The sequence below is a fragment of the Cornus florida genome, unplaced genomic scaffold (assembly GCF_030987335.1).
Source record: "Cornus florida cultivar Cherokee Brave unplaced genomic scaffold, ASM3098733v1 CherokeeBrave_3.0.0_Hap2_Chr05, whole genome shotgun sequence".
Taxonomy (NCBI): Eukaryota; Viridiplantae; Streptophyta; class Magnoliopsida; order Cornales; family Cornaceae; genus Cornus; species Cornus florida.
Window position 1 is genome coordinate 38,670,943 of NW_026775575.1, and position 14,904 is coordinate 38,685,846.

General features: G+C 37.4%; 2 protein-coding genes across 2 annotated transcripts in view; one reads left to right on the plus strand and one right to left on the minus strand.

The window, feature by feature from the left end:
* The window catches only part of LOC132306304 (rho GTPase-activating protein 5-like), a 37,687-nt gene extending 25,914 nt beyond the window's left edge, over positions 1 to 11,773 (plus strand). The window contains exons 4-5 of the mRNA XM_059803645.1: positions 9,887 to 10,117; positions 10,895 to 11,773. Coding sequence (XP_059659628.1) covers positions 9,887 to 10,117; positions 10,895 to 11,482 — 819 coding nt within the window. The 3' untranslated portion in view covers positions 11,483 to 11,773. The remainder of the gene's footprint in view (positions 1 to 9,886; positions 10,118 to 10,894) is intronic.
* Positions 11,774 to 12,351: 578 nt separating this feature from the next.
* LOC132306306 (uncharacterized) lies at positions 12,352 to 14,904 on the minus strand. Its single transcript, XM_059803646.1, has 2 exons — positions 14,564 to 14,904; positions 12,352 to 12,804 (listed from the first exon to the last, which is right to left on the minus strand). The coding sequence occupies exons 1-2, from the start codon at positions 14,649 to 14,651 to the stop codon at positions 12,434 to 12,436; spliced, it is 459 nt and encodes a 152-aa protein (XP_059659629.1). The 5' UTR covers positions 14,652 to 14,904; the 3' UTR covers positions 12,352 to 12,433.

The window sequence follows — 14,904 nt, forward strand, 5'->3', positions numbered from 1 at the left end:
GTTTGGTGAAGAAGGGTGGGTTTGGTTTTTCGAGCACTCAAAATTTGGCTTCGAGTGCTCCAAAAACAAGCAGAAGCCTTGGAATTTTTTTTTTTTTTTTTTTTTTGTAGAAGTTTCGAGCATGCTGAAATTTTGGGTTGGAAGCTCGAGCACTCGAAATGCATGGTTCGAGTGCTCGAGAAACAAACAGAGAGGTGCCTAAATTTGGATGAGGAAATTTAAAAATGGCACCTGGAATTTAGAGCACTCCAAACGGGTGCTAGAGAGCTCGAAGTGAGGGTAGTGAGCTTGGGATGAGATTGGTTCACATTTCGAGCACTCTAAAATGGAATTAGAGTGCTCGAAATACAAGCAGTAGCCTCGGAATGATGGTGAGGAAGTTGGAGCAATCCAAATGAGAGTTGGATTGCTCCAATTTTTGGCAGTAGGCTCATGGAATTTTGGTTAGATCATTCGAGCACTTGAATCTTGGCCCAGTGAGCATTTTGAATGGATGCAATTGTTGAAACAAATGTGTCAAACTTTGCAACATCTTGCTAATGCATGGATATAATTGGAAAAATTTTCAAAATGTAACACATTTCCAATGTATGGATGAATTTTGAACTTTGCAAATTCATTCCATTCCAGTGCATGCATGGAAAATTTTTAAACTTGGCATGCCATTCCCATGCATGGAAAGATTTTTAAAGCTTTGCATGGCAGTTGGAAAAATATTTGAAAACTTTGCATGCCATTCCATGCATCAAAAATTTTTCATGTCATTCCCATGCATGGAAAGATTTTTAAAGCTTTGCATGGCAGTTGGAAAAATATTTGAAAACTTTGCATGCCATTCCATGCATCGAAAATTTTTCATGTCATTCCCATGCATTGAAAAATCATTGCAAGCAGCAGCTTCAATTCAAGCCATGCATGGAAAATTTTAAAACTTTGCACATTATTCCAATCTAATGCATGGATGGATTTTTGAAGCTTTGCATGTATGGAAAGAAATTGAAATTTTGCATGGGACAATGCATGGGGAATTTTGAAAAATTTTTAAACATTGCAAATGCATGGAAAAATTTTAAATAGTGCAAGAATTTCAATGCATGGATGATTTTGCGAAAAATTTCAAGAATGTATTACAAATGAGACATTATGCACATGAGTAGCATTCCCAAGATCCGGTGAAATTGCTAGGAAGCGATGGAAATTTCCGGGAATGAAAATTAGAGTTGAGAAGGTCTAAGAAAAATCAAATTTTTGGCTTTTCTAAACCGTTTCCCAGAAAATTTTGCAAGGCACGAGCAATTTCAAAGAGAAGGAAGCTTGGAAATTGAAAGAATTGCTTCCCTTGAGTTGCTAAATTTAATGTCGATAGTTAGACGAAGTTAGAGCAGGCACTAATCCTCAAAAATCTCGATAGCTAGACACACCGAGATCAAGTTAGTCCTCCTTACCCTATACCATGTCTCTCTAGAGATTCAAGCTTCCCTAAGTAAGAAAGTTCTTTTGGAAGCGGAAGGAAAAAAGCTTGAAGACAAAAGTTGGAAAGAGGTAATGAAAAGACCTCAATCCACTCTTCATCCTCAATGAAGAACTTTGGACTATGGGGCTGATTTGGATTATAGGAAGATGGAGTAGGTGAGAGTGCACCTAGCAAAGGCTTTTGAAGGGTCATATTGAGCACGGGAATGCTCGACAACTTATCCTTCAAAATTTCAACATCCTCCTCACACTTATCCGGCGGTTCGGGCTCAACAACTTGAGACAACTCAAGTGAGGGAATGGGATGAGATGCAAGCTCCCAAGAAAGAGATACATTTGATGTTGACCAAGGAAGAGAATGAATAGGTGGATAAATATTAAGCAAAGAATTTACCTCCGAAATGGAATTGTCAACATTAAAATCCTCACAATTGAAATGAGCCAAACAAGCTTTTAGAGGATCCTCCATTGAAGGAGGTGCATCAAGCAAAGGATTATTTAGGGGTTGTTCTGGAGTTTTAAAGGATGCAATCTCATCATCTTTTTCCTCATTTTTAACCACAAATTCTTCCATTTTATGAGTGGCAACAATTTGATTTTCAACCACCATTTCATCATTTTCATACGTGATGACCATTTGATCATTCTCATGATGAAAGTTACTAGGAGTAATCTCATCATTCATAGAATTTTCTTTTGGATTGGCCACAAGTTCAATGGAAAATTCTTCTTCATTTCCATGATTTAGAGCATCAACCATTTGTTGAATTTGGGCTATTTGGTCATCTAAATCAACTCTAAATTGGGAATGAGAATGAGTGGTGGATTGCATGCTAACAATGTCATCCAACATTTGCTTGTTGGACTCCATCATTTGCGTGTGCATAGACTCCATCATTTGGTTGTTAGCAACAATTAACTCATCCAATGGAGACGGTGGACAAGGAGAAGAGGGCGGGAAAGAATGATCATTGGGTTGAAAAGGTTGCATATGAGATTGTGGGGTTGAATTTCCTATGTCATGCCACAAGAAGTTTTGTTGGTCTCCCCAACCCGAGTTATAACCATTGAAGTATGGATCACTACCTGGTTCAAAGAAATTTTCATTTGGTTGCTCTAGATAGAAGTCCGAGAATTGTCTCGTTGGAAGACATTCTCTCGTATGATGTGTATGACTAGAGCAAAATGCACAAAACTCATGTGGTGTGTAGAATTGAGTTGGAAGATAATTACCCTCCATCTAGGACTTAAACATCAACAACACACAACATAATCAACACAATAATTCTTTATCATCAACTCCACATACAATGATCCCTTTCTCCTCAATTATCAACAAGATAGGAAATAAATGGCCACGACAAGGACCGATGCTTTGCAATATAGTAAAACAAAAATAGCCTCGACAAGGGCTTCACAAGCTAAATTAAACACATACACAATATTCACAATGCGAAACTAGAAGTCACGAGACTTACCTGGGGGCCTCTAGACTTTCAATTTGCTAGCGTTCCCACGGCGAGTTTCGAGTCCCTAGAATCTCACAAACACGAAGATGATCAAAAATACACAAGGAGTATTCACAAGACACAATATTCACAATCAAACTAAAATTAACCCTAGAACTTTGGTCGCTAAACCGTTTGCAGTCCCCGGCAACGGCGCCAAAAATTGATCGGTTGATCAACTAAACATCAACCTTCGCAATAGCACGAATCATTGTAAAATAGGGCTATTGGTCGGGTAAGTCGAACCACTGGGACTGCCCTAATCTATGGCAACCTAAGTGTCTAGAGTCATTTTTGAGTGATAAGGGGTGTTCATAGAGGGTTTGTTTTGTTTGTCACTAAACTACAAATTCAGAATGCATAAAACAATAAATTGAAGGAGATTAAAAGAAAAGATTTAGAGAAGGAAGTCTAGGGAAGTGAATCCACTCCAAACCTTTGCACAAGCTAATTATATGATTGATTTGGGGAATTAATGTAGAAATGACATTGATGAATAGCAATTCATGACTACTATAACATCTTCAAGAAATTCAATTAATTAAAATGTAAGAACAACCTATCAAAGCTCCACATGCTTAAATTACCTAAACTATGGTGCAATCCTCAACATGCTCACTAAGCTAGAGATTGTCAAACAAGTAATCAATTGATGAGAGCACATGATAACAAGTCACAAGGTTAATCCATCAAAAGAAATTCTTAAGCAATGAATTAACAAGCTACTCAAAATCCTGCCATTAAAACCATTCCATAGTCTTAGCTCCATTGTCACTATGAAACTACAAGCCATACAACCATGAGATTAAATCATCTAAGACAAGAGTATTTAATGCAACATGATCTTTAGAACATTAAAACATCCATTACATTATGTAACATGCTCTAGATTATGGAACTAGTCAAATACACATTTCATTCCCCAAAATAAATCAAAAACTAGACATGCTTACAAGAAGGAGTTTCATCACCTCCCTAGATGGAGGTTTAGTTATCCATGGATACAAAAATGGAAGAAGAAGAAGAAGACTCCATTGTTGCCTTCAAGAACTCCAAGAACTCTCCTTCTCTTGCTCCTCTTTCTCTCTCCTCTAATCTTGTAGAATCTAGCTTAATGATATTGCGTGGCCTCCCTTGCCTTATCTCCTCCAACAAAGCTCTCTCTCCTCCTCCAAAAACATCCCCAACCACCTCATAAAGAAGTAAGTAGAAAAATGAGGAAACCAATGCACAAGTGGCTGCCAAAATGAGAATTCCCGAAGGCAATTCTGCCCCAAATTCGAGCACTCTAAGCAAGGCCTCGAGCACTCGAATTTAGTGTAAAAAGCTCCATGCTTCACTTGCTCCGCCCAGACCTACTTTGATGAAATGGCCATAACTTTGCGCTCCGAACTCCGAATGACGAACCGTTTGAAGATTTGGAAAGCTAATTCAGAGCTTTAAATACTTCATGTTTTGGTGGAGATCCAATTCTCAAGGATGGTTGGTCGAAAATGAAGATCAAGGCAGAATTTCATTGCTGCCAGGCAGTTCTGCGCACCTCTGGTAACAAGGCCATAACTCTCTGCTCCGAGCTCCGAATGACAAACCGTTTGAAGATTTAGAAAGCTAATTCAGAGCTCTAAATATGCCATTTTATAATGGAAGTCCAGATCTCGAGCTTTCTGGGTCAAAAGTGGCAATCAAAATCGAGCTCCACTGCTGCCTGAAATTCAGCTTTTGAGCACATTGTTGATCAAAAATCCACAACACCTTATTTTTGCTCCTTTTGGGCCAAGGAACCTGAAAATGCATAAAAATATAGAAATGAAGATAATCTACATAAATTAACATACAACGGACTTTACTAATGCAATTTAGGGCACTTGAATATACAATATTCGGCGCTTATCAGGCGTTCCTTACCAAATCTCCATAATCACTTTCCCAATAAAGCTCTATTAAAAGGAACCAGCTTTCGAATGCCTAAACCGCCTAATTTCAAAGGTTTACAAACTTGCTCCCAATTAACAAGATGATACTTAAACTCCTCTCCTCTTCCACCCCATAGAAAGTTCCTTTGAATTTTTTCAATCCTTTCAGCAACGGAGCATGGAATTTGAAACAAAGATAAAAAGTAGGTAGGAAGGGACGAGAGAGTACTCTTAATAAGAGTGACCTTCCCCCCTTTCGAAAGATACTATTTTTTCCATCCTGCCAATCTCTTCTCATACCTATTAATCACCGGGTCCCAATTCCCCACTCTCGTAGAGGAAACTCCCAAGGGTAGTCCTAAATAAGGAAGAGGAAAAACGCCTAGACCCAAGAACTGCAGTTAAGGAGGAAATATCTTAAACATCCCCCACTAGGACAAGCACACTCTTTCCAACATTGATCTTAAGCCCGGAAACTGCTTGAAAACAAACAAGAATGCACCTTAGATATCTGAGTTGGGAGACATCGGCATCACAAAAACCAAGGTATCATCCCCGAATAACAAATGGGAGATCTCCATCTGATGTACAACATCTCTGCCGACTCTGAATCCCCTGATGTAACCCAAACCTTCCGCTCTTCTCATTAATCTGCTCAATCCCTCCATGAAAATAAGGAATAAAAAAGACGATAATGGGTCTCCTTGTCTCAAACCTCGCGAGCTCGCAAAAAAGCCAGCAGGAGAACCGTTCGCGAGCACAGAGAACATAACGGACGAGATTCAAGTTTCAATCCATTTTATCCACCTATCTCCGAACCCCATCCTCCGAAGCAAGTAAAGAAGAAACTTCCAATTAACGTGGTCATAGGCCTTCTCGATATCAAGTTTGCATAAGACTCCATAAACCCCACTCTTCAACCTAGAGTCAACACATTCCCCTGCGATAAGAACAGAATCCAAGATCTGCTGTCCTCCAACAAAAGCATTCTGTAACTCTGAAATAATTCCATCCAAAACATTACTCATCCTAAAAATAAGAACCTTGGCAATAAGCTTATATATGCATCCCACTAAGCTAGATGGCCGAAAGTCCTTAATATCAAAGGCGCCGCCCTTCTTAGGAATAAGGGCAATAAAATATGCGTTCAATGATTTCTCAAATAGACTATGTATACGTCAAGGTATTATCAATATTCTAAAATTACTCCCATGATTCACTCGTATCAATATTCTGTCAAGGAGTTATTTAAGGGATTTAATCACTCCTATTATGATATTTTCCAAAGTTTTTGGTTAAATTAAGTATGGATATAGCTTCCGACCTATATTTGCAAGAAGTGGCTGTCTTTGGACATGTACCATGATGTCATTGTGCCACTGAAATATATTATTATTCTATGTTGCTTTATCCTATCTAAAAGGGCATTGTTCAATATAAACAAGAATGAAGGATTTTTTGATCCACTAAACTCTCCTCTCAAGTCTCCAGCCACACGATCCTCTCATCAACAGGCTTTGCTCTTCATTAATTTGCTTCTCCACCAGTGATCCAGTCTTTAACCACTAGTTGTCCAATTCAATCTCAATAATGGATTGATTAGGGCTTGATTATGGCGCTGAGGTCTTTAGGTGAAGTTTGCAGCGGTAGATGCCAACATACAATAAAACACTAACCAATTTTAAAAATGATGAATGCAAAGAAGAGTAAAATGCACTCTGGAACTCACGATTGTTTTAGGTATATTGTATTCTCATAAATATTCTCATATTTATATATACACACACACACACACAAAATAGAAATAAATAGAGGGTGGGGTTTGTACTGTTTTAAATAAAAAAGGAAATTGCAATTTTGTAGGGCTCGATCAATTGAAGAGTTGGTCAATTGTAGCAACGCAACTCTAGTGGCCCTTGGTGTACAAGATTATGCATTTACCCTGTGTGTTGCTTCAAATTCCTTCTTCAACCTTGAGCAAGAGGTAACAACTAACACCAACTTACTTTTGAAATTTCTAATAGAAGGAAAAAAAGATAGAAGAAATACAAAAGAAATATGTAAAGGCTTGAATGAGAATCAGAATACGTAAAGGCTTGAATGAGGATTCACAGCTCTGGTATATATATACTAAAAAGAGAACATTTTTTTTTTTGATAAATAAAGAGTATATTAGAGTGTTCAAAAGAGGAACGCATCCAGAAAACTATACCAAGAAAGGACCTAGGGACCCAAGGAACCCAAAAAAAATCCATGATTTCATCTAAAGATATTCAATTTCTCCCCATCACCTAACTAAAAAAAGGAACTAATAATAGAAAATTTCAGCACCCCAATGGACGATTCCTCCACATCAAAAGATCTTTTATTCCGCTCCTTCCAAATACACCACCAAACACAAAGGGGAGACGCCCTCCAAAAATCCCGGGCGTGGGCCCTCACACTGAAGCCTTTCCATCAGTTAATCAAATCCCTCGAGGACTGAGGCATGACCCACAGAACGCCGAACAAATCAAAAATAAGACACCAACAGGCATAAGCCACAGGGCAATGCAAAAAAAGGTGATCTACAGACTTTCCATCATTTTTATACAAACAATACCAGTTGATTGTGATCTATCTTCTCTTCCTTAAATTGTCCAAGGTCAAAATCTTGTCCCAAACTATAGTCCAAACAAAAAAGGCCACTCTGAGAGGAGCCTTTGAACCCCACACCATCTTCTATGGGAAATTGGAATCATGAAACTCGGCAAGGTAGAGGAACAAAGAACGGACCTCAAACTTCCCTTAGGAGAATTCACCCAAACCAAGGAATCAGACCCTCTACCATCCACCTCCTGTCTATACAAAAGATCCAGCAGGCCAAAAACATCATCTAGCTCTCAATCGTAAAAGGAAAGCCGAAAACGCACATCCCACGTAAGCCTACCACTATAGAGAACATGAAAATATTACAAAAAAGAAAACTGAATAAAATCATTGCATATTCTATTCCAAAATATATGCCTAAATAAAGACAAATTCCATGATTTTAGGTTATCATATCTCGGCTAATATGGTAAGTTACATCCATGCTTTTAGGCTATCATATTTCGACTAACACTTCCCCTCAAGTTGGTGCGTGAATATCTGAGATGCTCAACTTGGACAATGCATTCTCAAACACAGTCTTTATATACATATAGCCAACGATTATATTTGGTTGCATTGAATTGCTAGCGAAGACATTACCATGTCGTTATCTCCAAAACCCTGTAGATATGTCTTTTCTGAGTCAGCTTGGGTCTCCTATGACCATAAATTATCAACAATGTCTCCTTAGGCCATAAACAAGCAATAATGTCTCCTCATATCAGAGCCCTCCATACACATATTTAAAATATGTAGATGGAGGAATCAACAATATCTCCTTAGACCATAAACAATCAACAATATCTCCTCACACCATAAACAATCAACATGTTCTCCTCAGACCATTCCCCTTCGTACACATGTTTAAAATATGTAGATGGAATAATCTACAATGTCTCCTCATACCATTTCCGAAAATCCAAATACAAACTTTTTTTTAGGGCACTTGCCCTCTGACCTTCCCCATCCGGATCCGATGTGAAACAAGAACTTCTAACATTCTCCCCCTACCAGAACTCGCAATGCCCTCCTTGTGGTCGGACCACCTTGCCTATCTGACACCTCCCGGATGGGCGCTTGGCGTGACACTGAATCAAGGACTGGGTATGGCTCTAATACCAAGAAAAATACAAGAGAAATATGTGAAGGCTTGAAGGAGAATCAGAATATGTAAAAGCTTGAATGAGGATTCACATTCATTCACATCTCTGGTATATAAACACTAAAAAGAGCACATGTAAATATTACAAGAAAGGAAACTGAATATCACTGCATATTCTATGCCAAAATATATGCCTAAATAAAGAGAAATTCCATGATTCTAGGTTATCGGATCTCGGCTAATATGGTAAGTCACATCCTTGATTCTAGGCTATCATATATCAGCTAACACTCATCTAAGCTAGTAAATCAAAGAAAAGTTACAGACTGCAGTTTTGTTCCACAAAATTTTCCAACCCAAGTCCTATTAACCTAACAAAAAGAGAAGTTTCATGCGCCTTCAATCATTACCCACTCCAAATGGGCTCCCTTTTTAACCTCTGCTATGGATAATCGTAACCAGAACTTAGCTTTCACTCCTTGAGTTGGCACAATGATCCTGTTAGATTAAAATCATGGGCTTGACATGCTAATTTATTTTTAGTTTTTAATAGCAACCAAACCTCAATTCCAATGTGGATAATGGTAAAGGCCTGCTTATTTGTTTCCAGACTTTCTGGAAATCAATAAACTGGTGAATATTGGGGGATCTGAAATTGCATCCTGACCGCTCAAGTTACCAATAGATAATTAGTGATAATAACAACCATTTATTTATGTATAATTATATTCTGCTTAATCATTTTCAGACTTCCTAGAAACTAATGGACTGGTGGATGTTGGGGCTTCAATATGTTTGAGGCTGAGCTTAGGCATCTTGTCATAAATTTCTTTCTTTCAACTAAAACCTTTTTCTTACACAAGAAAGAAAAAACACAGCCTGTTTGGTAGAGAGGGAAAATTTAAGGAAGGTAGAGGAGTGGAGTGAAGGGAATATAGAGAGAAACTTATTTCCCCATGAGCACCATGTCCCTTCCTCCCACAAGTGGGAGGAAAGGACGCAAGATCCTTCCTCTTTTCTTTTTCCCTTCTAGAAAAGCCTTATTGAGTAATGGCCAAATCAAGGAATACCTATCTTTTTCATGTAGCCTAATGAAGCAATATTTGCTCTGAGTTATATTTGCAGATCTACATAATATTTTTCAATCTGATGGTGGATAGGGATTCTATTTGTTTGCTTCTAAGTTATATTTGATCTAAGTTATGATATTTGATTCTACTTATCAAAAAAAAAAAAAGTTACGATATTTGATTCTGCAGGCCTGGTTCAGAGAACTCCCAACTGGGGTATTGGATTCTCTATCATCTGAGCAGGTAATGCAGTGCCAGTCAGAAGATGATTGTACTGCGCTTGTGAGGCTCTTACCCCCGGCAGAAGCTGCTCTATTGGATTGGGCAATAAACCTGATGGCTGATGTTGCCCAACAGGAACACCTGAACAAGATGAATGCACGCAACATTGCTATGGTGTTTGCACCAAATATGACACAGGTGAGTTTGCATATATTTTTTTGGCGTTAAGACGCAAGACATACCCTTCTAAATATCTGTACTTCTCTCTTATTCATTAAGCAATTATGGTCCAATATCCCATGGGAAATGGAGTGCAATGTGTGCTATATAGGTTTTCTAATTGAGACCTTGAATTTTCATTGTATTTAAACAGGCCTACGTAGTTTTAACACTTCTCTTGAATACAGGCAAGTAGGTTCGAATGAGTAACCTAATGTCTTCTTATTCTAGTTGGTAAGGTGATTTTGCATTTTTTACAGCATCCTGAGTTAAGTTTCATGTAAAATGCAATGAATGGATTCAATATTTTGTGTGGTCATCCAAGGCACCCCTTGCCTAGTTATTTTCTGGCTGAAGATTCCTTCTGAAACACGGAATAGGAAAGGGCTTTTCTGTAGAAACTGTAGCTCTACCATATATATGTATATATATTTCTTATTGATAAATATTTATTTTTTTAATAAGAAAAAGGAGATTGTAAAGAAGAATCGAGATTTTACTTATACCAATATGATAGGCATCTTAAGTATTCTTAAAGTTCCCAGAGTGTTAATGACAAAATATGGATGTTGAGACATGCATAATGCAGCTGGCATATAATTTACTTTAAACAAAATATAATGAATGAGATGTTAGAAACTAAATTTGTGAAATGGCTTTTCAATTTTTTCAGCCATATGCTCTGCTCATTGCTGATGATCTGCCAATTGTTGGTTTAATGACAGCCTTCTTTCTTTCTTCTTTTTTTGGTTGCAGATGTCTGATCCATTGACTGCATTGATGTATGCGGTCCAAGTGATGAACTTCCTCAAGACCCTTATTGTGAAGACACTACGGGGAAGAGAAGATTCAGTTGTAGAACCAGCTCCTATTTCCAGCCTAGAGCCTTCTGATGGGAATGGACACGAGAGTCCACCACAGCCATGTGTGGAAGATACTGTGCAAGAAAAAGAAGGAACGGACTTGGCCTTCGCTGCTGAAGAACCCATTTCAGGAAGTGCTTCTGACTCTAATGACCTTGATGACATGACTGATGGAGAAGCTTATAGTGATTCAACTTCTATCGAGGAACCTTGTGGAGGTTGTGTCTCCCCTAATCCAGTTAACACTTACAAGAATGAAACCGAAGCAGGTGTGACTAATGGTCCAAAGAACCAAGTCCGGGAAAAAACCCATGCGGGCAAAATTGGCCAATCAAGTGATTCTAATGTTGACAAGGGCCCTGGAAAAATTAATGGGCAGCAACCCTTATTTCAGGTACTGGGACCTGTAGAGAAGAGCAAGGAAGTTAGCAATTTGAGCCGAATAAATTCGAGGCCAGAGCGGATTGAAGCCTGGCGGTGAAGGTCAACAGTGTTTGGGGCCTGACCGATTGTGTATAACAAGCCGACTATGCCGCCATCTGTTTGATTTTGAAGTTGCAAGATTTCTGACTTGTTCATGCGGTTTTTTGTGTTTTTGGTTTATTTTTTGATCTTGTTGCTGACATTTCCATGGCATTACACGCCCATACACTGCTTTCAGAAATCTGCAACTACGTTTGTTTTCAGTTTCATCAACCATGTTTGATTTGGATATCAGTCATTCTTAACTTACATGTGAAATGGCAAATGTAACATGTGTACTTTGTGTCGATTGAGCGAATGTCTAACCAGCTTTTTTTGAGGCTAAATTGCTTAGGTTAACATTTTACATTAATGGAAAGAATATATCATTGTGATTTCACTAAGAATTAACAGCGTTCAATTTCTTCCCCATTCAGATTTGATATGGGACAACTCGCAACGCCCTCTTGTAGTTAGACCACTTTGCCTACTCAAGATAAGATTGGGACCTGAACACCTTTCCCACCTGAACTTGTAACGCTCTCGTTGCGATCGGACCACCTTAACTATTCGAGGCAAAACCTAGACACCTTCAAGTCGGATGCTTGGCGTGACATTAGATGTCCGACTTTAATACCAACTTAACAAGCTGGACGCTTACCCTCTAACCCAAAAACTTAAATTATTGGATAATATTGTATAACCCATTCATATACTCAATTCCTTCCCCATTCGGATATGTATAACATGACCACCCTCTAACACAATACTAATAGGCAAGAGAAAATTATTAGACAATGTATAAATTATAAATACAAAATGAAAAATATGAGAGGTCAATAAATTTCTGTACCATCTAAAAACAAATGATTAATGCAAAGCCATACATACAAACAATAAAATCAGATAGTTTAAATATCTTACACATCCAAAAGTAGAGAGTGATGCAATCCAGTGTTTGAAAATTTTACTATGTAGAAGAGAGTAGGAAAAGTGAGGCCAAGACAACACAGAACAAGTAGGCCCAACCACTGCTGTTGAGAGTGGCACTGTTAGCACCATGGTGGTGGTGGTTGTTATTGATACGGTGGTGGTTCATTGCACCAGCAGTATACAAGGGAATCAAAGCTGCATTCCCATGCCCTGAATGCGTCTCATCGCCTTGTGATCCTCTCCCACTGATACCGTGACCACCACCATGGCCACCGCCGCCGCCATGGCCACCTCCACCGCCGCCGCCACGTCTTTGAACTGTTGTTATCTCTTGTCTCACTTCAAGTTTAGTTGAAGACAGTTGCTCCATCTTTCCTTCGTCTCCAAAAATATGGCTTTGATTGAAGTCTAGAAAAGCAACACCATGTTGAATCATTAATTAGTGTCAATTATAGGATTGCATCACTCTATACTTGGTGGACTGGGCCAAGATCGGGCTTGGCATATAAATAGCGGCTTCAGGTTCGGTCCTAGCTTGGCCCAACCCAGAAAGCCTAACCCGAATTAGCTCCTTCATTTTTTTATTTTTAAAATAAAAGGGTAAATATATATATAAATATTTTTATATTTTTTAATTAAAAGGTCTTAATTATAAAACTACAATTAACTTAAGAATTTATTTTCGAAACAGGTGTAGTAGAATTACTTAAATTTTTACTTTGCCAATTTTTGTCGACTAATATTAAATTTCCTATAATTCATAAAATAAAATAAAATAAAATCTTCATCTCCATGAACATCCCCTTTTTCTACTACCATCAAGAATAAATCTATAAAATTAAGCTTAATTTTAATTTTTAAATTTTAGAATATGAGTTAATATGAAATAACGAAAAAAAACTGAGAATAGTCTCTAATCAATAAACCGGAAATGGAGCTTGATGGATTGAAATTCAAGGTAGCTTGAGGAAAGATGGGCTGGAGATTAAGAAAGGTAAAGTTGGAGAGTAAAAGAAAAAGGAAAAAGAAAAAGAAAAAGAGAGAGAGGAAAGGAAAAGAAGAGGAAGAGAAAAAAGAAGGGGGGGAGGCAAACAAGAATAAAGGAAGGACAAAAAATTAGAATTACTCCATTTTTTTGAAGGCAGAGGAACCAAAATGTCCTCAAATATGAATTATGTGGTAAAATGAACCAGTATTAATGTTTTTTTTTTTATAATTAATATATAAATATTTTTCTTTAAGGCAAGGGTATCAGCCCGTTGGAGAGTAATAGAAAAAGGTAAAAAAAAAAAAAAAAAGAGAGAGAGAGAGAGGAAAGGAAAAGAAGAGGAATAAAAGAGAAGAGGGAGAAGAAAAAGAAGAAAAAAGGATAGAAAACTTATAATGACTCCATTTCCTCTAAGGCAGGGTATCAGCCCAAAATGTCCCCAAACATGAATTATGTGCTAAAATGAACCAGTATTAATGTTTTTTTATAATTGATATATAAATATTTTTCCAATCACAATACTCTAAGAAGACTTGAAACCCTAGTACTTTTTGTGACAGAAGAGAAGATATACATAAAATTTGTAAATTCGATGGCACCCGACTAACTACACTTATATTTGATGATATTTACGAGATGTCTGTCTGATGTCATTACAAATAGCAATACACAATTTACGTATATTATTTAGATTAATGCACGATAAAACTATGTTGGTGTTTAGATTTTATTAGTTTGTATACTTGAGTAATCAAAATTGAGATACGTTTTGTTCTTTTTTTTTTTTTTTTTTTTTTTTTTTTTTTTTTTGTACTAAAACTATGTGGTTCTTGCAAGGAAAAGAGAATTAAATAAATAATAATAAAGGGCAGATTGGTCCATATATCTCTATCCTTATGTCTCTATATAGCCAATGAGGCCAAAATGTTGCTTCACAATATAATCAAATTAATTATCAAAATCCAAATGTGGCTTGAAAACGCCATTTTTTTTTCCCGGATAGGTAAAAATACTTTCATGCCTCTTGAATTCTCAATCAAGTAAAGGCTTTGATGATTGCTTGATTAGTAGATGAAAAAAAAAATGCAGACTCATTTTATAGATTTATATTAATTATGTAATAACTATTGAATCCATAGAAATTAATATGAAAGAACAATTAAGGAGCAAAAAATGTACCTGAAACCTGGGAATTTTGTGAAGGATAAGGTGTTGCATGAATGGGATGAAGGCAAAACAACATCATGAGGAGTAGTAGCAATGCCATGTTCCTTGTCACATTCCATTCCCTTCCCTTGTCACCTATTTTAATTTAAAGAATACACTTTCCATTTTTATTCTACCTTAAGAAAACAGCAAAGAATTTAATTCCAATCACTTAGCTTTATGAACTTACTTGGTGGTTTCCACATATAGCTTACGCCGGCTGACAAAACAATTGTCTCACTCCGCTCGACCAGCTTAAAACGGGTTTGAGATATTGTTTAAGGATTTTGAACGGGAACAGTTTTAAGAGTGAA

Excerpts from the sequence above, each read along its gene's own strand:
- LOC132306306 (XM_059803646.1), bottom strand. The coding sequence starts at position 14,651 with ATGGCATTGCTACTACTCCTCATGATGTTGTTTTGCCTTCATCCCATT. Across the intron at positions 12,805-14,563 it reads ACAAAATTCCCAGGTTTCAG|ACTTCAATCAAAGCCATATT; the intron begins GTACATTTTTTG and ends TTGCTTTTCTAG.